This window comes from Triturus cristatus, chromosome 9, assembly GCF_964204655.1.
Source record: "Triturus cristatus chromosome 9, aTriCri1.1, whole genome shotgun sequence".
In the NCBI taxonomy this organism is placed as follows: Eukaryota; Metazoa; Chordata; class Amphibia; order Caudata; family Salamandridae; genus Triturus; species Triturus cristatus.
The window spans coordinates 524,136,903-524,158,389 of NC_140592.1; the positions used below are offsets into that span (position 1 = coordinate 524,136,903).

The 21,487-nt window shown below is 45.4% G+C and overlaps 1 protein-coding gene across 1 annotated transcript in view; it reads right to left on the minus strand.

Annotated features, from left to right (window-relative positions):
- RCE1 (Ras converting CAAX endopeptidase 1) overlaps nucleotides 1-21,487 on the minus strand; it is a 226,335-nt gene that overhangs the window by 164,944 nt on the left and 39,904 nt on the right. The window contains exon 3 of the mRNA XM_085625516.1: nucleotides 2,037-2,120. Within this exon, the coding sequence (XP_085481642.1) occupies nucleotides 2,037-2,120 (84 nt within the window). The remainder of the gene's footprint in view (nucleotides 1-2,036; nucleotides 2,121-21,487) is intronic.

A 21,487-nucleotide genomic window follows, 5' to 3' on the forward strand; every position in this document is an offset into this window, starting at 1 on the left:
GGCTTGCTAGAAGCTTCGTTGTGTTTGAATTTGTATTAAAAAGGGGAGCCTACACTGGCCTGGTGGAAGTTCACGCCGTGGAGCAGACGTGTTGTCACGGAAGAGTGGTGTCACCTCTGAGCTTTCTCCCGGTTCAAGCAATGGACTCTCCTTGAGCAAAGTGGGGTGAAATGATGAAGCAGTAGGTGAGGTGTCTCTGCTACTAACTGTCTCTTGATTCTTTACAGATTCTACCCTTTCCTTCTTATTTTCTGATTCTTATATCCATACATATATATTTCTACATATATATTTGCTTTGATTGTGTATTTCAATCGGTTATTTGATATGTGAGAGTCTGCCATGATCAATATATATTCAGCCTGCCCGTGATTGAAGTATTGTGCTAATAAATGTATATATTCCATATGTTTGAATTCGTCTTTTCCTGAAGCGGGAGGTGTGGACTCTTCTTGGCCAAGTATTCTGTTGTAGAAGGATGGGTGAATTCCTTTCTAGCAGGTAATTGTGTTATAGGAAGTTGTTCTACTCCTGGCAAGTGATGTGCAAACTATATCTCGCTCTAGAGAAGTGTTGTGTGTGTTACCTTGGTCTAGAGGAGACTCGTGATATTGTTTTCTTGCCTTGCCTTTGGGGGAGTGTTGAAAGTTTGCCCACCTTAGGAAGTGCTGTGTATATGTTATATTCCATAAGTTTGGAACTGATATTCTCTCCCTGGGAAAGTGACGGTACATACCTTGGTCCAGGGGAGATCTGAGACCTTTCATTACACTTTTTTTTTAAAGCTGCACCGGTCTCCTTAATTGACATGGGTGCTCTAAATAAATATGGTTTCCCATTTGGGAATGAAAATGCCGGGACGGTGGTATGCTGTTCCTGGAAAGCCATCATCTCTGATTTTGAAGCCTTTAACAGGGGTTAGCAAATTATGACATACATTATTAATATTAAGTAGTGAGATCATTTTGCAATTCCCTAAGAATGGGCAATTTGCAAAGTGACCTATCAATGCACAAGTCTTCACAAACCAGACAGTGTGCAATTATGTACATACCTGATGTGCGAATGGGGACAGTACAGAAGGCCTCAAGTTCTTAAATTAATACACCATGAGAAGCTTATTTGTTCAGACCATCATGTCCACACTGCCTGGCCCAAATGTCAAATTTGGTACACAACCGCACACCCAAAGGACGCTCAGGATGATGTAATATCACCCACTCCAAACATCTAGACGCACCTTCAAGTGAACAATTGCTAAGGATACCAAACAACTCCTTTGTTATACACCACACATAGGCATAGATTACACAGCACACACAACTGCATCCACAACACTTACAAAGCTATGACACCACAAGACACTTCATGCAGCAAAGCACTCCAACCAACGAGAAAGTCCAAAGTACCACACCCAATGTCGGACACAGACATAAAATATAACATAATTATGTCACATCACAGTCACTCAACCACTTCATCCAACTAAATTGAAAATTAAGGTGCACCTTAGGCAGCACAAGATTCATTCTATCACTCAACTAAAAACAACATCACAAAGTAGCTTTATAACCACTCCAGGATCATCTAATCACCTCAGTATATATTAGTTGTAATGGGTACAGCAGCCGTCTCAGTCATCTCATCATACTACTAAATATTAACTGTAATGGACACCATGGCTATTGCAGGATCATCCTATCAGCCTACTATTTCAACACGGACACACAATACACAGGATGGTTCACATACGCATTGTGAATTTCACTGCATATTTAAGTGCATAAATATGCACCAATTATTGCACCCAAGATCCAGTCGCATACTGAATCGTACAATGGATAGATGCACAAAAGTGCTCAGAATGGTAGGTGGATATCATATTCATAGAGCTATCAAACACTAGTCTGTGAGGAACTGCCCTCTGTTTAGTTTGCAGTGTGCATTAAAACTAATTAATGACTGCTCATTGGAGAACATAACAAACAAATGAGGAAATAAATTGTAAGGCAGCGCTTAATGTTACACCTACTTACCATAGTGAGCAACAGTGGCAGAAAGGTTGCATTGAATATCCCCTCCAACCGGAACCCCATCAGTGCCAGCAATGGTGCATCTGACTGTGAAAGAAGAGAATAATTCTAATGAACCACATCTTCAAACTTATGCGAACTGAACAAGCTGATGCTAAACTGTACACACCATATGGGGTTATCACAGAGAACAATCGGACCAGTGGGATTTACACTTTGTGGGACGAAAACCACAATAATCACCCGAACCCTAATATTTAATCACCCGATATTTTACCAAATGTTTTGACTCCAGTTGATCTAAGTTAGAAACTACACTCCTCACCAAGAAAACACGATTTAGCAGAGTAAGACAGAATAACATTTTGGAAGCATGAAGATTGAGTTCTAGTTAAAAATAAAGCAATAAGTAGATGTATTAAAGAACAGTTAAATGTGCTATAAAAGAAAAATGCATGAAATGCCATGAAGGCCCAATTACAGAAGCACAGATAAATTAAAAATCATAAAACTTAATAATCCCTGATGAGGCAGAATCTGAGCAAAAGTTTCAAGTGTCATACTCATTAAGAGCACTGACAGCATCCCAATAGCAATTTTAGATAAAAGAGTAGCATAGTAAGTCACAGATGACAATGATAAGAAAAGATTTGTTTCCAAAAGACAAAACCCCCAAGGGTTTTATGGACAAATCAGAAAAGTTAATAATATATTTTGCAAATTCAGCATGGTGTGATTATGGTTAGGGTCACATTGACAAATCAGAAACAAATACACATTCTCTAAATCATTAACACTAACCCAATTCTTAAGGTAAGAGAAGTCTTCCATTTGCTTCCTAATAAACTGCACCCCAGAGAGGTATTGCACAAATGAAACATTTCTCACACAATGGCTCATAGAATTAGCAAGACTCCACTAACACTTCCAGCAGATGTCCTTGAAAATAATACTTTGGATAAACAATAAAAGCTCCATTCAAAATAAATGTTTTTAAAAAAAGTTGTATATTGCTATACCATTCCTGTCATTCACTTGATGCTCTACAGAAACAAGGGGAGAGATAATTTTCAGCGAGCTTCTGATTGGGAGGGAGAGCGAGCGGGGCAAGTTGAGTAGAACACCAGAAACTGTATCCATTTTAAAAACAAGCATTTGCAATGCAATAGGTCTCGCATTTGCGAGAGTTTTAGCTATTGGCATCGTAAATGATAATGCCTTTTATTTGTGTGTTTACAAAACCTGCAGATCACCCTGATCTTTACAGCTCTTGCTCAACGCACTGAGCTGTGAAGTCTTCCACCTTAATCTCCTTGTCCTAACCCTGAAGGTAATACAACCACGGTAAGAGGAACACCACAAGAAGAGGCTGGCCTGAGACCTCACTGCTTAGCCTTAGCCCGAAAGTCACAACAGATGTAACTGATTGTTATCATAAAAAAAAAAGCAATATTGTTGTTAAAGAAACAAAAATAATGTGGTTGCTGCTAAAACCAGTCGGCTGTATTGTACTGAAACGGCTTCCTGTGGAAATGTCACTGGCTAGAAATAGTGCGTAACATTGCACCTGTGTAATCTGTTGGAGATTTAGAGGGGGCAGGAGAGTGAAGATCGACGGTCACTGGCCTATCGCTCGCCGAATCTCTGCACGTTTTATAAGTTAATTCACATACTTGTTCAGCACGCCAAACCATGGTGTTATCGCTTACGTAGTGCCTTGCTTGAGGTTTCAGAGAGGTGCGTGTGACAATGGTGTGAAAGCCCCATCCTTGGCTAGACATTTCTTATAAGTGCAGACAATTCACAAGAATTGAGAAACGGCACAAAACCTCCCAGTTTGGTTTTGAGGTAAGTCTCACTTGTGCAAGGGCTTCACAGTTTGGTGGAATGGTGACGCAGTGACTTCACCGCTCTTAACTGACATCTGCTGTTCACGAGTTCTAAACGTGGATAGGCAGGCAGATTAACATCAACACAGAAAAAGCATTGGCAAAATCTACATTTAGTTTAATTCACTGGGGCAGGTTGAGACCTCAAATATCCATGTGTTATCCAAGACCTGCACAACCAGCCCAGCCTTGTCATTTTAGTTCTGGGATAAGTTGAAGACATGTTGCTTTCTATTCACAAGGAATGTGCTCTTTGGGTCAGCTTCGTTCATCTAGTGGCTTGTTTTGGTGAAACCCACAAGATGCTGCTCTTTTAATGTGTGTATATTTCATTTCGGGTCTGCCCACAACAGTCCACAGATGTTTACTATTTGTGATTGACAAAGAAAGGAATTGCTCTTCTACACGTTGTACTAATGATAACTTGGATTGCTTACAAGTTGCTTTCTACCGCACCCGTGCTGGAATTTGACTTTATCACCTCTGGGACACCGTATGTTCTCAGCGGCATGGTTTCATCCGAGTGAGCCACTGGGTTGGCTTTATAATAGATGGGAAGTCACAGGCCCTTCAATGCCCTACTATTTAACTGCCCCTTGCTCCTTTTGTCAGTGGCTGCCTTGCTCAAGGAGGGAGGCAGGAAGCCTTCGACACATGAGGTGACATCTGATGGGGTCACTACAATTGGAGCGCAGGGAGCTCAACTTCCCCGTCGATGTCCAGCTGCCAACTGGAAAAGTTTGTTCAGATGCTGCCGAGCCCACCTCTTCCCGCCATTCTAATCCCGCACTGGCACTCTGGGGCAGACAGGCATCGCCTTTTCCAATTAAAGAGGAATTTGGAGAAGGCGTTAAACTAGCTACCTATCAAAGCGGAGCTTTGTTTTTTAAGTGCTCCTGCCCTGATATTAAGTTGCTGTCCATCTTGCAACACGACACTCCAACCTGTCACCTCCTGTTATTACTGCAGCTGTGGTTAGGGGTGTTGTGGGGTTCTTAACAATGGGGGTCGACCGGTGAGGGTTGGTGGGGGAGCAGATGCAGTGAGTGGACCGAAACACGGAGAAAACTAAGAATACGATTTCCCATTTGTTTCTAGTAGGTTAAAAAAATCAGTGCTTACCTGCCCTTCTACAGATGCATATGTGCAACCTTCAAATTATATCTTGGAATCCTCGCAGGGCCTATTCAGCTGTTATCCTACATACACTATTGCTGTCGAGGTAAATAACAAATAACACGTGCAAAATACGGCAATATTTTTAGACAGTTTTTAGAAGTAAAAAAACAAACACGCTGTTTGTTCTCTGACAGGGTTGTCTCGCTGTTCATTATTCTGACCACATGAGCGACATTGAATTAAATAACAATTGCCCCCACGATATATAGTATTACTACATTAACAAATTCTAAAGTTAAACCTGATTTTTGGGATGTTTTTATTTGTCGATCTTTTTTGGCTAATTTCTGTGCGGAATAAAGACATTTTGTCTATGAATTACTACATTGCCTTTCTAAGAGGCGCCAGTGCGCCAGCGAGTTACATAAATATGTTATTGTCTGTCAGAGGTTACTCTGCCTCATATTTCTGATAAAATGAGTGACATCAATTTGAGCAATAATAGCAGTAAAGCAGACTGTATGAAGAAGTACTCGGAGAAACAATAGTGGAGTGGAGTGTGTTATATTATAGAAACACGTTTATATTCTCTGAGAAGGCTCCGCCTTTCATCTTTCCGTCACATGTGCAAGAGAGAATCAGTGAAATCTGAAAGTCATGGCGCAGCGGAAACAGGAGCTGGGCCGGCTCGGTGTAACAGAGGGATCGCACTGCCTCAGACTAAAGCGAGCTAAATAGGTACGGGTGGAAAGAAAAGCGGCTCCAGCCACAGCTGTGACGCGATTGGACCGGCTCAGTACTGCAAAGTGATCTCGCGACCTCGCTCAACAGCAAGATAATTAGATAGCCGCACATAACAATGCGTGGCCTCCATATTAGACGATGCAGGTCAGAATGCTGGGCTGCAATAATTGTGAAAAGAGTTCTCCTGAACAACCCATCAAACCACCGAAGTGGATGAAAAGTGTAGTTGAGCGGTGCTGCTTCCTGAAAAAACTGAAGTGGCATTTCACTGTATATAGGATTTAGAAAGCAGCTAAGAAGAGTGACACTGCATTAAACCAACGAGGGAGCAGCAGGCGGGAGCAAAGTCCTTTTACGGACTACTACAGGTCTTGCAGAAAGCGCATGCGCTGCCTAGGCTCGACCTAAAAAGCATTCGAGTGAGTCAGAGCATGAATGGGGCAATTATAGTGGAGTTGCACTTCTTCCTAATCACCACAAGGTCAAGGTTTTGACCGTTGCTTGCATATAGACTTCAGCTTGATCTTGGATTATAACAAGGCACCAGGTTCTTTCAATAGTGTGGCATCTCTGTTATTGACTACTTATCAAAGCAATCTTTCTCACACGTCTGCCTCTAGCCCTCATCCTCAATAACTTTACTTACTTTCCCACTGCATATCATCCTCATTTCAACTTTCCTGTTTCACTCCACTTACCATCTCTCTCGATCGGGCCTGTGCTGCTTGATTTTTGATTGGGCTTTGTGGTGCCTAAAACTGTGAGGTTTCCAGGGCCTGGAATGTAACTGTACTATTCTGGAGTTCACACCTGCAATTTCTGCATAAGTTGATGGTTTTCTTGTCTGCATGGAATGAGTCTATACGCATGTTTGATTACAATGCAAAGGATAGCTCTGCTCCCTATGGCCAGTGGCTGTTGTTTTGTGTGTTTGGGAGGTAGTTGACAGTCTAAGATTTCAGACCATGTATGTATTTTGGTATGTGCTATTTGTAGAGCATGGATATAGCCAAAATGGAGCACCAATCTGTACAGTTTCATAGGCAAAGATACAGTAAAAAAACAAGCATTTGCAATGCAATAGGTCTCGCATTCATGTTAGTTTGAGCTATTGGCATTCTAAATGACAATGTCTTGTATTTATGTTTTGGGTTTTAAAACGTAAATAAAAGGCATTGTCATTTACAATACTAATAGCTTAAACTCTCGCAAATGCGAGACCTATAGCATTGCAATAAAGGGCCTTCTCGACCGCTTGTTAGATTGTAAATATCAGAGGAAGAGACCGGCATGCAACATCTTCAAAGTAGTGATAAATAGTGCAGTGAAGAAGATGTGTAAGTGTTGTAAATCACACATACACAAAGTGTGAAGTGAGTTACATATGATCTGAGCTTTAAACACTAACAAAGCACTCCAACACCTTTCGCTCGGTGATTACACTGTCGCGTCTCAGGAGGAGGAGCAGGAGGGAGGGGCTATTTCCTGCCCTCTCCGTGATTTGAGTGTGCAGTGTAGCATTGCGTAACATCATTGCTATCTTTGGCCTAATAAAAACACTCCAGCTATAGTAGGGCCCTGGCTTCACTACCCGGTGCAGGGCGGGCTGTGCTTTATGGCAGCATGGAGGGAGGGATGGCCTCGGGTGCAGTTCCGGCTTCGTACAGTGCCCCTGCTATTACTAGTGAGTGAGAGGCGCTGAGGTGGTGGTATTGGTGGTGGTAGTGGTGGCGCTGGTATTGGTGGTGGCGTTGGTGGAGGTATTGGTGGTGGTGGTACTGGTATTAGTGGTGGTGGTACTGGTATTGGTGGTGGTAGCACTGGTGGTAGTGGTATTGGTGGTGGTAGTAGTTTTGGTAGTGGATTGGTATTAGTGGTGGTAGTGGTAGTGTTGGTATTTGTGGCACTGGTGGTATTGGTGGTGGTGTTAATAAAACAGGCTTTTGAAAACAACCCGTCCTTTAGTGCAGATGACATGTAACACAGATGTGCTTTATTCAGCTTCAGCCCACAGGATTATGTGCTACCTGGAATTCACATGACTTAATTCGCTAATCATTTCTAAATTCATTTTACTCAGGGGGTTGAAACAGACAAGATAATGCTGAGTTCAAGAGACTGAAAGCAGGCTCCCGTGTTATGTGGGCTGTCGTGCTGCTTAAAAAAACACAAGCGGTTTCAGCTGAAGCAGCGCATGTACGGCCCGCAGTAAGAGAAACTCAATAAAGTAAATAGTGCTTACAGACTAAATAACCGGTCCCATGTAACAACTGAAGTAAGTGCCAGTCGCCATGAGAGGGTACAAATGAAGACAAGGCCATACTACGGAGGGACAAACAAGCCAATTAACAAAACCAAAGGCAGCATTTACAAAAGAACATGACACAAGCCAATAAAACAATATGGGAGGATATTGGGAGAGGCTTCGCTCCCATACTCTACTACAGAAGTCTCGCAGAGCAAGCAGCGAATACGCGCTGCCACCAGGCTCGACCTAATAAACCGAAAACTATAAATGACTGGTGAGTGAACAGGGATACAACTGTCGAACACTGGATCTTTAACTCCAACATTACTCTACCTCAAAAAACACTATGTTTTTGAGTACTTTGCCGAACCACAACATCTATGAGAAGTTGACTTTTTTATCATACAAGCATGTGTTGTTTCCCATTCCACGTGAAGCCTGCTTTAGTCTTTTTTGGCCACAAGCTCTGATCTCTCCAGAGCCCATCTTTTATATCAGCCAGACTAGCATTTGATTCACAGGGACTCCCAATGCCAGTGATTTTAGGAAACTTTTTACCATTATATTCCTCTTGTTCTTTATCGGATATCAATCCTCCTGTATTTCACATTGGGCATGTACTTCTATCAATGTCCATGTAGAGGACTGGAGTTGAGCAGAAATCAAGGGCCTCTTCATTCCGTAACATGGTTTTCAGAGATGCTGGTCACATCGAGCTTTATAGCCTATGGCAGCTAATCAATCTGAAAGGTCAATAAAATCATGAGAGCTAGCTTGCTACCAGGAGTAATAACCCATATGTTTGGCCAAGAAGTTTTGGGCACAAGTGCATTTTTCTGAGTTTTCTTTTGTGACGTTAATTTGGATTAACAGTTTGTGTGCACACTACTTGTACGGCTTGAGAGTTTACTTGTAGTGCCAGAATGGGGGTAAAACTCCTTTGAAACTTTGGATTTCTATGTAGATTATTAATTAAACCACGGATAGGGCGATTCATCCCGTTATCTCCACTTTTACATCTTTTTGATAGAGGAAGTATGTGTTCACAGCTACATAAGGTATGTCAGAACACCTCTTTCTGAGATAACTCTTATTAGCCATGTAGCAGTTGGTCATAAACACAAGTTAGACTGTTGAGTTTTTCTAGAATGGAGACTCCATGCTAGATGTGGTATATGACTTCCAGTTTTACAAACAAATTTACATTTCAGAGACTGGAAACATTAGCACGCTTACTACAACAGTCAGTCAGTGATTTATTCCCGCTATATTTCAACAGCATACAAAGTACATGAAATACTCACTTTATTATACATTAGCTGACGTAAAAGAGCCATAGTAAAAAGATTAAAATAATACAATATTACAATTACATTAAAAGAAATCATTAAAAAGAAAAGATCGGCTATAACAAAACGTTATGAAAGTGCAAGTGCAAAGAGCCATTACAATAAAATTGCTCATTACATATGATAAAAGTTACATTTCATTTACTACAATCAACTACGCGACTCACACAATCAGGTCTAAGGCGAAATGAAACAAGACCAGGCGATTCTGCCCCCGTACACTACAGAACATAGTTCTCTAAAAAGAGAAGAGTCTCTACCTGCAGATGCCAGTTTGTATACCAAAAGGCCGAGAACATTAGGAAATGCTGCGCTGTATAAAAAGAATGCCTAGAACAAAAACATGTGTGCACCAATAGGTAAGAAAAGATTCAGGAAATCTGAAAAACAAGCATCGGAATCTAAATAAGAACATTCTAGAGTCGGTTGCCTTACCTCATCTTGCAGCAAAGGATAATTAAGCCAAAATCTAAATAGATTGGCTCCAGCACAAATTACTGGTGGTACAGGGTTTTTAATTAATCTAACTGGGAACAGAAATTATTGGTTTAGCAACCATCTCTATTTATCCTGACTCCTACATGATGGGCAGTGAATACCATGTTGATAAACAGGTACCTTTTCTGCCCAGTTTCCAATCCAGACCGGTTTGTTTCTCACCTTCCATAAAATGTTATTAACTAGAAATGCATTTTAATCCACTGGCATCCCTGCTGAACCTTGATCTGTTATTTAGAAAATGGAGACATTTTCACAACTTCTGTTATCCGTTTTGTACTTACTGTAGCTTCAACTGTTCTCAAGCTTCTGAAAGATGTTAAACTGCTCCGTAAGAGATACATATACATTTATTTTAAGTCGTAGCAGCATATCGTCACTTTGGTGTGAATTCTAATGGAAAAGGTAAGTATGATTCTTCCAAAAGATTAAAACAAGCGGCCAAGAAAGTGGTCGCGATCAAACATCAAAGCAGCCGTGCGGCCGCGAAAGTGAAAGTAATCGCGAAAAAGCGCGGCACCCGTGCACATGCACTGTAGCTCTAGGCTGGCCTGGTAGCACTTTTTTGAGCCCTCTCAAAAAGTCTCGCCAGACCAGCGCATGCGCTGGGTCAGGCGAGACCTAATAAGGGCGTATTACACAAAAATGTGGCATAAGTATTCATTGCATTATTTACACTTCAAAATGACTCAGGTAACTCATTCCATGTACAATATCATTAGTTCATCGGTCAAGACTCTATACACCATTAAAAACACAAATGATCAAAAAAAAAAATTCATACATTTTCAAGTTTTTGCAGATTTCAAAAAAGCTTCAACAACCCCAATGTTTGTCACACTGAAGAGTCAACCAGTATGTTACAATCATGTTTCTGGAGGGTAAGGAGAGGTGGAATATCAGCTGATCATGGGACAGAGGTTTTTCTCTTGTCTTTGTGGAGGAAACACAAAGTCTGTTAAAATGTGTACATAGGGTGCCAGGATTTAAAGTAGATGATTTTAAAAACACAGAACCAGTTACTAATAGGAGGAGGACGTTCCAGAAAGGCGCAGGAACGGTGTGGATAACCAATAATGGTTAAGAATGACTGCAAAAAACAGCAAAACAAAATAAAAAGGCGATGAACATGAATGCCTTGAATGTCACGGATAACTGAATACAGAGATCAAGCCTTTTGTTGCTGTCCCGGTAGAGGCACTCGTTACGTAGTCAGTATTCTGTGTGGGTGCTAACTTTTACCAGTACTATCCCAGAGCCACGGTAACAGCACCGTGCAACACACATATAACCAAAGTACCCCTTTGGGCATGTGCCTCCAAAGGGATAGCAAAATCGAGCAGCTAATGTTTACTCTAGGAGGTGGTATGTGGAAGAAATTCGATACAGCATGACATGGTAGATAACACTGTCCCTGAAGAACAAGTTACTTACCTTCGGTAACGCTTTTTCTGGTGGATACAGTATCTGCCTGTGGATTCCTCACCTTGTGAATATCCCCTGCACCAGCATTCCACGGAACTTTTTTCCCCAGCTCTCTACGCCGACGTGGACGACGTCATAATGCATCGGCTCTGCTCGCGACTCCGTATGCCATAAGAGAGCCACATCGGCGTAATGACGTCAGTTCCACCCATTTTTTCCGTGCCCCTGAGGCGCACAGGTGGACCAACGACAGATTCAAAGTATACACAGTATACAATATACAATCAAATATACATAGTACATAAACAAAAGGAAAGCTAAATAAAACAAGCATTTCCTACCAATGTACCAGAAAGCATAACAACATCTCAAACAAGACAACTTTTAAGGTATACAAAGGTGGACAACGGGGAGGCGGGTGGGCCAGTGAGGAATCCACAGGCAGATACTGTATCCACCAGAAAAAGCGTTACCGAAGGTAAGTAACTTGTTTTTCTGATGGATACATCTGCTAGTGGATTCCTCACCTTGTGAATAGATTCCCACAGCAGTCCCCACTCCCGGAGGAGGGTGTCCACCTTCCTATACCAGAAAGTCTTGCAAGACAGAGTGCGCAAAGTGGCCCTCCCTCCTCATCTCAGAGTCCAAGCAATAATGCTTTGCAAAAGTATGGAGGGAGGCCCAAGTCGCGGCCTTACAAATGTCTGCCACTGGAACACCCCTGGCCAAAGCAGATGTAGATGATTTAGCTCTAGTTGAATGAGCCCTAATACCCTCAGGAGGAACCTTACCAGCCAGGGCATAGCAGATCTTGATGGCAAGGATGATCCATCTTGATAGAGTGCGCTTGTGCACCGCTCTTCCTTTGGAATGACCAACATAACCCACGAAGAGCTGATCGTCCAGACGAAAGTCCTTCGTTCTGTCCAAGTAAAAGCTTACAGCTCTCTTTGGGTCCAGGCGATGAAGTCTTTCCTCCTCTTTGGAGGGATGAGGAGGAGGATAAAAAACAGGGAGAGTAATAGACTGCCCCAAATGAAACAGAGTAACTACCTTAGGCAGGAAAGCAGCCCTGGTCCTAAGTACCATCCTTTCAGCATGTAATGTAAGAAAAGGGGGTTTAGAACTAAGAGCTTGAAGCTCACTCACCCTCCTTGCCAAGGTTATGGCTACAAGAAAGGACAAAAGCCTCAGAGGACAGCTATGAAGAGGCTCAAATGGGGACCCCATCAGAAAAGTTAAGACAAGATTAAGATCCCACTGTGGCATTACAAAAGGAGTAGGAGGAAACATGTTTGTAAGGCCTTTGATAAACCTTAGTACAATCGGAGATTTAAATAATGACGGTTGATCAGGAAGACACAGAAAAGCCGATAAGGCCGATAGATAGCCCTTGACCGTGGCCACAGCACAGCCCTGCTGAGCCAGGGAAAGAGCAAACAAAGCACATCAGAAAGATGAGCTTTTAAAGGGTCAATGGATCTCTCTCCACACCATTTAACAAACTTAGACCACCTATATGAGTAAACTGACTTGGTGGAGACGCCTGGCCGATAAAATAACATCCACCACATCTGGCGGGAGAGAGAAGGAATTCAGGTTGCCCCATTCAATCTCCAGGCATGAAGGTGTAAGCTCTGGAGGTGGGGGTGTAGAACCTGCCCCTCCGACTGCGAGAGGAGGTCTGCCCTCAGAGGGAGACGGAGCAGAGGGCATGAGGAGAGGTGGAGAAGATCTGTATACCACACCCTTCTTGGCCAATCCGGGGCGACCAAAATAACTTTGGCCCGGTCTTGGCGAATCTTCCTCAGAACCCGAGGAATCAAGTGTATGGGAGGAAACGCGTAAAGGAGTCGTGAGCTTCAACTCAACTGAAACGCGTTCCCCAACGCCCCCTGCATCGGATACTGGAGAAAATGGCGGGCAGTGCGCGTTCTCGCGGGTAGCCAACAGGTCCACCCGAGGGGTTCCCCACGTCTGTAAGACGTAACGAACCACCTCCGGATGGAGCCTCCACTCGTGATCGGCGGAGAACTGCCGACTGAGACTGTCCGCACGTACGTTCAGCACCCCGGCCAGATGATTTGCCATCAGACAAATCCGATGGTCCTGAGCCCAGGACCAGAGACGCAGAGCCTCTCTGCAGAGACAATGCGACCACACTCCTCCCTGCTTGTTGACATACCACATCGCGGTAGTGTTGTCCGTCAGGACTTGAACCAACTGACCGCGAAGGGAAGGGAGGAAGGCCTTGAGCGCCAAACGAATCGCCTGCAATTCCAGAAGGTTGATGTGAAGCAAACTTTCCTCTGGAGACCAAAGACCCTTGATCTCCAGATCCCCCAGATGCGCACCCCACCCTAAAGTGGATGCATCCGTTATCACTGTGGCCACCGATGGAGGTAGATGGAAGGGCTTTCCTTGGGACAGATTGCCCTCCACGCTCCACCAAGATAGATCCGCTGCAGCTTCTCTGGAGATCCTGATCGACTCCATGAGATCTCCGTTGTGCTGATACCACTGCCTGCGGAGGCACCACTGGAGCGCCCTCATGTGCCAGCGTGCAAGGTTGACTAACAGAATGCAGGAGGCAAACAGACCGAGCAGGCGAAGGACCTTCAAAACTGGAACAACCGCTCCACAGTTGAATAAAGGGACCATCTCCTGAATGTCGAGAATTCTTTGAGGAGGAGGAAAAGCTCGACACACAGTAGTGTCCAGTACCGCCCCTATGAAAAGGTGGCGTTGAGAGGGCACCAGGTGAGATTTGGGTACATTGATTGAAAAACCCAAGTCGAATAACAGTCGAGACGTTACCTGCAGATGATGCTGCACCATCTCTGGGGACTCTGCCTTCAGAAGCCAGTCGTCCAGTTAGGGGAAAACCGGAATCCCCGACCTCCTGAGATGGGCAGCCACCACTGCCATCACCTTCGTGAAGACTCGAGGTGCGGTAGTAAGACCAAACGGGAGGACCGCAAACTGGTAGTGTTGCGATCCAACCGTAAAACGGAGATACTTCCATGTCCCAATCTTGAAGTCGCACAGGAAGTACGCGTCCTGCATGTCGAGCGACACCATCCAGTCTCCTTGCTGCAACTCTTGAAGAACCTGCGCAAGGGTCAGCATCTTGAATTTTTCCTGTTTCAGGTAAAAGTTCAAGACTCTGAGGTCCAGTATCGGACGCAATCTGCCGTCCTTCTTGGGAATCAGGAAATTATCGGGAGTAGCATCCCTGACCGCTTTCCTGCTCTGGAACCACCTCTATCGCGCCCTTTTGAAGCAAAGCTAACACCTCCTTCTGTAGAAGAAGTAGATGGTCCTCTGAGCAATAACCCTGGCAAGGTGGGTAAGGGGGAGGAAACTCCCGAAAGGGAAGGGCGTACCCAGTCTCCACGAGGTTTAAAACCCAAAGATCGGTTGTAACAGATCTCCACCCTCGCAGAAAGTGGGACGCCCGACCCCCCACAGGTCTTAAATGTTCCAGGATGGGGGATCTACGGCTGCTTCCCTGAAGCTTCATTGGGAGCAGAGGCGGTAGAAGATGAAGAGGGGTTGCGGCCAGAACCTCTCCGACCTCTTTGTCTCCCTCTATAGAACCTATAGAGGGGATTCTGCTGCTGCTGTTGCTGCTGCTGCTGAGGCTGCCGGAAGGAGCGAAATGAAGACCTCCCAAAACCTCTGAACTTCTTAAGCCCAAATCCTTTAGCAGGAGCCTGCAGACCTAAAGACTTCACCATCACCCTGCTGTCTTTAAACCTCTGCAAGGCGGAATCAGCCTTTTCACCAAAAAGCCTCTGTCCGTCAAATGGCAAATCCACCAATGTGGCCTGAACGTCCGTAGAGAAGCCAGACGAACGAAGCCACGCTTGCCTCCTAGTGGCTATAGATGACCCCATAATCCTTGCCACTGAGTCAGCCGTATCAACCCCCGACTGAATCACCTGCCTTGCAGCAGCCTGAGTGTCCGTGACCACTTCCATAAAGGACGCCTTATCACCTTCCGGCAACTTAGGGGCTAACGATTTCATTGAGTCCATAAGAGCATGAACATAGCGCCCTAGCAAGCAGGTGGCATTAGTGGACTTAAGCGCCATGCTCCCAGACGAAAAGGTCTTTTTAGCCACCTGATCCGCCTTCTTAGACTCCCTATCCGCAGGAGTCTGAGGAAAAGCCACTGAAGCATGCTTCGAGCATGACGCCTGTACCACCAGATTTTCTGGAGAAGGGTGTGAAGATAGAAAACCTGGATCCCCAGGCGCCACCCTATATCTTCTCGCCACCTGTCTGGAGACTGCCGGCGAAGAGAACGGCTTACGCCAGACGTCCATAACTAGCTCCAAAATTGCCTCATTAAAGGGCAGCAAAGGCTCACTGGTCGAGGTAGGCAAGTGTAACACCTCCGTCAGAAGGTTAGGCCTATACTCCGCAGAGGGCAACTGCAAGTCCAGCAACTCTGCGGCCTTCTTTATCACAAGATGGTAAGGAGCCAGCTCCTGCGGTGGAGAAGACCTAGAGGAAGAATGCTCCCACTCCGGAGTCGTATCCAGGCCACTAGCCTCCTGAATCCCTTCAAATTCGTCGGAAGATGTATCCACCTCACCTTCCTCCACCTCCACTCTATAACGCTCCTCCTCTAAGACCCTCTGGGCCTCCCTCCTTGAACGGATCCGATGAGCCGGCGTCGGCGGTGCCGTACGCGGAGTCGGTGGAACCGAACGTGAATCCGGAGGTGTCGGGGTCGGCGGAGTCGGAGTCGGCGGCACCGGACGCGGCAACGGCGTTGAGGAAGGTCCTGAAGAAGGTCGATCCAATCTAAGCCGAGATGGATCCCCAGACGGCCCCGGAAACTGCCACGAAGGCGCTATCGGCAGAAAGGGCATAAACGGGGCCTGAGCATAATGCTGCGGCACTCCCAGAGTATAAGCCATAGGACCCACGGGACCAGTAGGTGCGCCGGATGAGAAGGCAGCCCGTTGGTAAATCCCATACATCGCATTTAAAAAATGCGTCGAATCCGCACCCGGAGTCGTGAACTGCAGATAAGGGAATAATCCCGGATCCGGTTGAGGAGTACCTGGTACCGGAGCCGCAGTGTCCTCAACAGGCGTCGCTGGATCATCCGGCACTGGAGAAGGCTCTTTCTCTTGCTCTTGCTCGGCCACCGATGCCGAAGACTCCACTGGAACCGGTGACTGTGCCGGTGACTGCGCTGGAGACGGCGCCGGAGACCGCTCCGGAGTCCGCTTCGGCGAAGGAGATCCCTCTGGAGACTTAGACGGAGAAGGAGACACATCCTTACTTCGACGTCGAGGCGAAGTCGATCTCGACACCTTGCTCTTCGAAGACCGGCGCTGAGAGGAATGCTTCCTCTTCTTATGATGCTTCTTCGACTTCGAAGAATGCGAAGTCGACTACTCCGGTCTCGAGCTTTCCTTCTTTCTACCTCTCTTCTCCTGCTTAGCCTTGGCCATGAAGAGCTTCGCCTCCCTTTTTTCAAGGCCTTGGGATTCATCCTCCTGCAGCTGGAACAATCTTTCGCGTCGTGGTCGGATGAAAGGCACCACAAGCAATCTTCATGGGGGTCTGTCATTGACATGTGGCCCCCACATTCCCTACATGGTTTAAAACCCGACTTCCTAGTCGAAGACATGACAATTTACTCCAACAGTAACCACTAAACGACTACAAAGTAGCAGGAGAGTGCTGGAAAAACCGTTGCGCGTCGACGCCGTGGAAAAAAGGGAACTGACGTCATCACGCCGACGTGGCTCTCTTATGGCTCCGGTGACGTCATACGGAGTTGCGAGCGGAGCCGATGCATTATGACGTCGTCCACGTCGGCGTAGAGAGCTGGGGAAAAAAGTTCCACGGAATGCTGGCGCAGGGGATATTCACAAGGTGAGGAATCCACTGGCAGATGTATCCATCAGAAACCTCAAACCCAGGAATTTTGGGACGTTCACGGTCTCCATCTCTAGCCTACGCTGACATCAATCTGGCAGATTTGATGCTTTGTGATGGCCCTGAACTGACCCATGAAAGCTGGCGTGGCCTCTCTTTCCCCTGATAGGGGTGAGATTTTAGTAATGACCAAGTCGGTTGTTGTGGGTTTACTTTAGTTCTATTTGCAATGGAACCTCATATTTGGAATGTTGCCACGATGGCGCTGGCGGAGCATTTCAAGGCAGACGATTACTTTGCCAGGAACGAGGTGCCGGGATGGCCGTGTGCTATTTATGAGAGGATAACCTCAGAGCTCTTCAAGCTGCACCTGTCTCGTGCAGTGGTTAGTTTGTATAAAAAAATAAAAAAAATCAGTGCTGGGGCTCTCGTCTGGAGGCAGCTTGCACCAACCCATTTCTGCTGCTAGCGCTGCCTAAAACAGAACCTAATACTAACCATAAAATTGGGAGAGAATGTGGCATAATGGCCAGGGCTGCCGACCTTGGCGTTGGGGAACCAGGTTTGAGTCTCGACATCTCGGCATCCCCAATCACTTAACCTCCCATTCCTACCAAAAATGAGTTTGTTCTTAACTGGTGCTCATGGAACGATAGCGTCGGTGTTGATGATTAAGTGCCGGTGCTGAGCACCGGAAACCACCTGCTCAAATTAAGCACTGGGCTCGAGTAGTTAATCCCCAACAAGTTTTGGTGACGAGCAGCTTGAGCCCCGTGATAGCCCAGGGCAGCACCTTAACAACATATGTGTTGCTATTGGTTGCCTTTCAGGCAAGTGCGGTGCTTCGTTGTGCTACCACCCTTGGGAGAGTGCCAGGGCCGTTTCTACCATTAGGCAACACTAGGCGGCCGCCTATGGCGGCAAAAGGGGGAGGGCGGCAAAAAACATGGGTTTGAGAATATCTAATGCATTAATTCTTCTAGCCTGGATGACAGGGGACAGTGATGGTAATAAAAGGGAGGGGGCGACATTTTTCAATTCTCGCCTAGGGCGTCAAATAACCTAGAAATGGCCCTGGAGAGTGCACGTGGTGTCTCCGACATTGGCTGCAGGACAGTGACAATTGTTGCGGGACTGATTCAGGCATTAAACCTCTGTGTGCGGCAGTTAGAGTTGTCAGGCCGGTGTGCAAGCTGTCAGCATGAGCCTTTCATTGCATGTCATCATTCCCGGTCAGGCTGTGCCGTGCTTTGAGCGCGAGCCTACCATTGTAACTCACTGTTTGCTCCAAGCTGCTGTGCTCCTTCTCCTGTCAGAGGTGCGTTCTACTGAAGTTCCTGACAGGCTCCGTCCCTACGCGCCGCATGCAGAACGCCTTTGACGCTGGCAGCCATATTTTCGGCTAACTCCTTCCTGTGGATCTGGTTTTGGGGACAGGCCCCCCTACTTATCATTTCGCCTGTCAATTGCGCAAGTGATATTTGTATACTTGCGGCAACAGGCATGACTTGCCATATCATTTGCTTGTCTTCTGCGAGAGGGTCATTTCTATACTTGCGGCGACAGGCACGCTTACATCACCTTTTTACACCCCCTAATTTTGCCTATGCTTGCATACTTGCGGCGACCGGGACACCTTGTTGCTGTCAGATTTTATACCTGCGGCCACAGGCACATTCTGCTGGTTTGTGTGTAGCCTGTTTTCAGCGACAGGCATGCCTTATGTATTTGTTCTTCAAATCACCAGGTGAGCGGAGACAGGCATGCCTATGTCCCAGCATTAGCCTGTGTCCGGCCACAGGTACACCTTTCATCATTCTTCTTCTTCACACGTGATCGACGCAGGATGATGCTGAAGGCCATTCAACTTTGTTCCGAGTCTAATGAATTTATGTCTTGCTCCATTTTTTTATGACGTGTGGTTGGGGTGAACAATTGTTTGGTCTAAAGAAATCTGTATTGCACTTTATTGTTATTGGTGCTTTACTTATCAGTGTAGTTTAATCTTTCCTACGTACACCAACATGCAAAATGCTAATCCATTAAACTTTGCACGTGCGGATTCGCATCCCATCCTCGTCGCCAAAACGTGTTGTGGATTAACAACACGAGATGGGTGTAACTTGAAAAACTCCGAGGTTTAATTCTCATAAACAGCACATGACCATCCCGCCAGCTCGTCCCTGGCAGTCTAACCATTTGCCTCGGATTGCTCTACCAGCACCGTCGTGGAGATATTCCAAATATGAAGTTTGGAATGTCGCCACAACCGTGCTGGTGGAGCGTTCCGGAGGCAGACCGTTAGTCTGCAAGGGACAAATGGCCGGGATGGTCATGTGCTGTTCAATAGAGAATTAATCCTAAGAGTTCTTCAAGTTACACCCATCTTGTGTTGTTAATCCACAACACCAGTCCAGCAAAATATATATATATATATATATCTCTCTCTCACTCACTCATATGACCATCTCAGTGCCCTTCTGGAATTTGTGTTGCATGTGTTTTACAACACCGGCTTCTTTGACTGTTGACTGGGTATTCCCTATTGTAATACTTCCAGTCTCCTTTGCATTATCTATTTTATTAAAAAAAAAGCTTTATTTAAAAAGCAGTCACAGACACGGTGGACTGCTAACCCCAGCAGGCCGCCATCCCTGGGAGTGCTAGCCATTCCCAATGGGGTCACAAATTGCACCTGCCTCATGAATATTAATGAGACATGCAATTTTGCGACCCCATTAGGAATTGCAAACAGTGTCTGAGACACATTACTTTTTGCCAGTCGCAAATTGCGAATCACAAAATGGCGCAATTTGTGACTGGCAAATTGTAAGGGTTGTACATCTGGCCCTTAGCCTTGTAAGTGATGATGGAGGAGAAACAAGAATAGGCTGATCAATATTCGTGTCTTGCAGTCTAATTTCCATTGTTGCTTGATGAGGTGTCAGCTGTATGTGCCTGTCTGGAGTTAGGGAAGTTTGTTGCAGTGTAAGAATGCCTAGGCCTGGACAGTAGTAGCAATGACATAAATGAGGAGCAAAGAAAGTTGTCACCGATTGATAAAACTTTCTAAAATTCAGGTGGATATACATGCTGAGTGAAATATCGGTGAGAAGGATTGGGGTTGTTATACTGAAGGTGAAGGCGGTTAGATTTCCTTACACTACGAAAAAGCTGACATTTTAAATTAGTTAAAGGTCATAAGGCACATTGGTTTTGGCCATGAAATACGTGGTTAAAATCTGATGGGAACTGGCTATCGGTACCAGTAGAGAAAGTTTCGTAGGCAAAAGGCAATACCAACAAAATAATCAAGCAGTGGCAAACCAAACAGGTCTGGCTTTAATGTTGCAACACCTGTATACAGCTATGCGGAACTGCATTTCTTTGAAATAGCACATTTAAACTACACCTATTGGATTTGCCACTGCTTGGAAATAGTAGAGGTAGTGGTGGTGGGTTAGTGGCCGTGTTGGCGATGTGTTATTTGGGATGGTGGTTTTGGCTGTGTTATTGAGGATTAGAAGTGGTGGTAGTAGTAATATTGGTAGTGGTGGTGGTATTAGTGACACAGTAATGGTACTGGCATTGTTGGTGGATTTTGTATTCTCTGCAGTAGTTATGGCAGTATTATGGTATGGTATCGGTGATGGGGTGCTATTTGAGGTGGTGCTCTGAAGTATACAAAAGCAAATGAGGGGATACTTGAAATAATCTCAGCCACTGGTAATTACTCGGGCAGCATCCCAGGCCATCATTTTACACACCATGCCATCTCAGTTTGGACCCAACTATATGCAAATCAGACTTGACCCTGCTCCAATGGGAACTGTCCAGACTAAACTGCCAAGCCAAACCCTCCCTGAACCAAAACACAAGCAACCCATGACCAATTTTGCCCTGTTTGTTATGGTCTCATCACTCGAGTATAGCTTGGAACCAGTGACACGGTGTGCACGGGACCCATGTTTGGGCATACCTGTCCCATTTAGGGAAACATACTAAAGTAAACAAAAAGTGATAGATGGAATGTTTGAATCAATCTCAGCCAGTGGTAATTGCTCGGGCCACATCCTAGTCCATCAATATTTTGCACACTATGCCACCTCAGTTTGAATCCAGCTATATGCAAATCAGACTTGTCCCTGCTCCAATGTGAGCATTCCAGACCGGACTGTCAATTGTGGATATTGATGAAGTAAATTATCTTTGCCTTTTGAGTACAACATCTTAGACGCACTGATTTGGTTGAGTTTCCGTCTAGAATCAGACTACCCT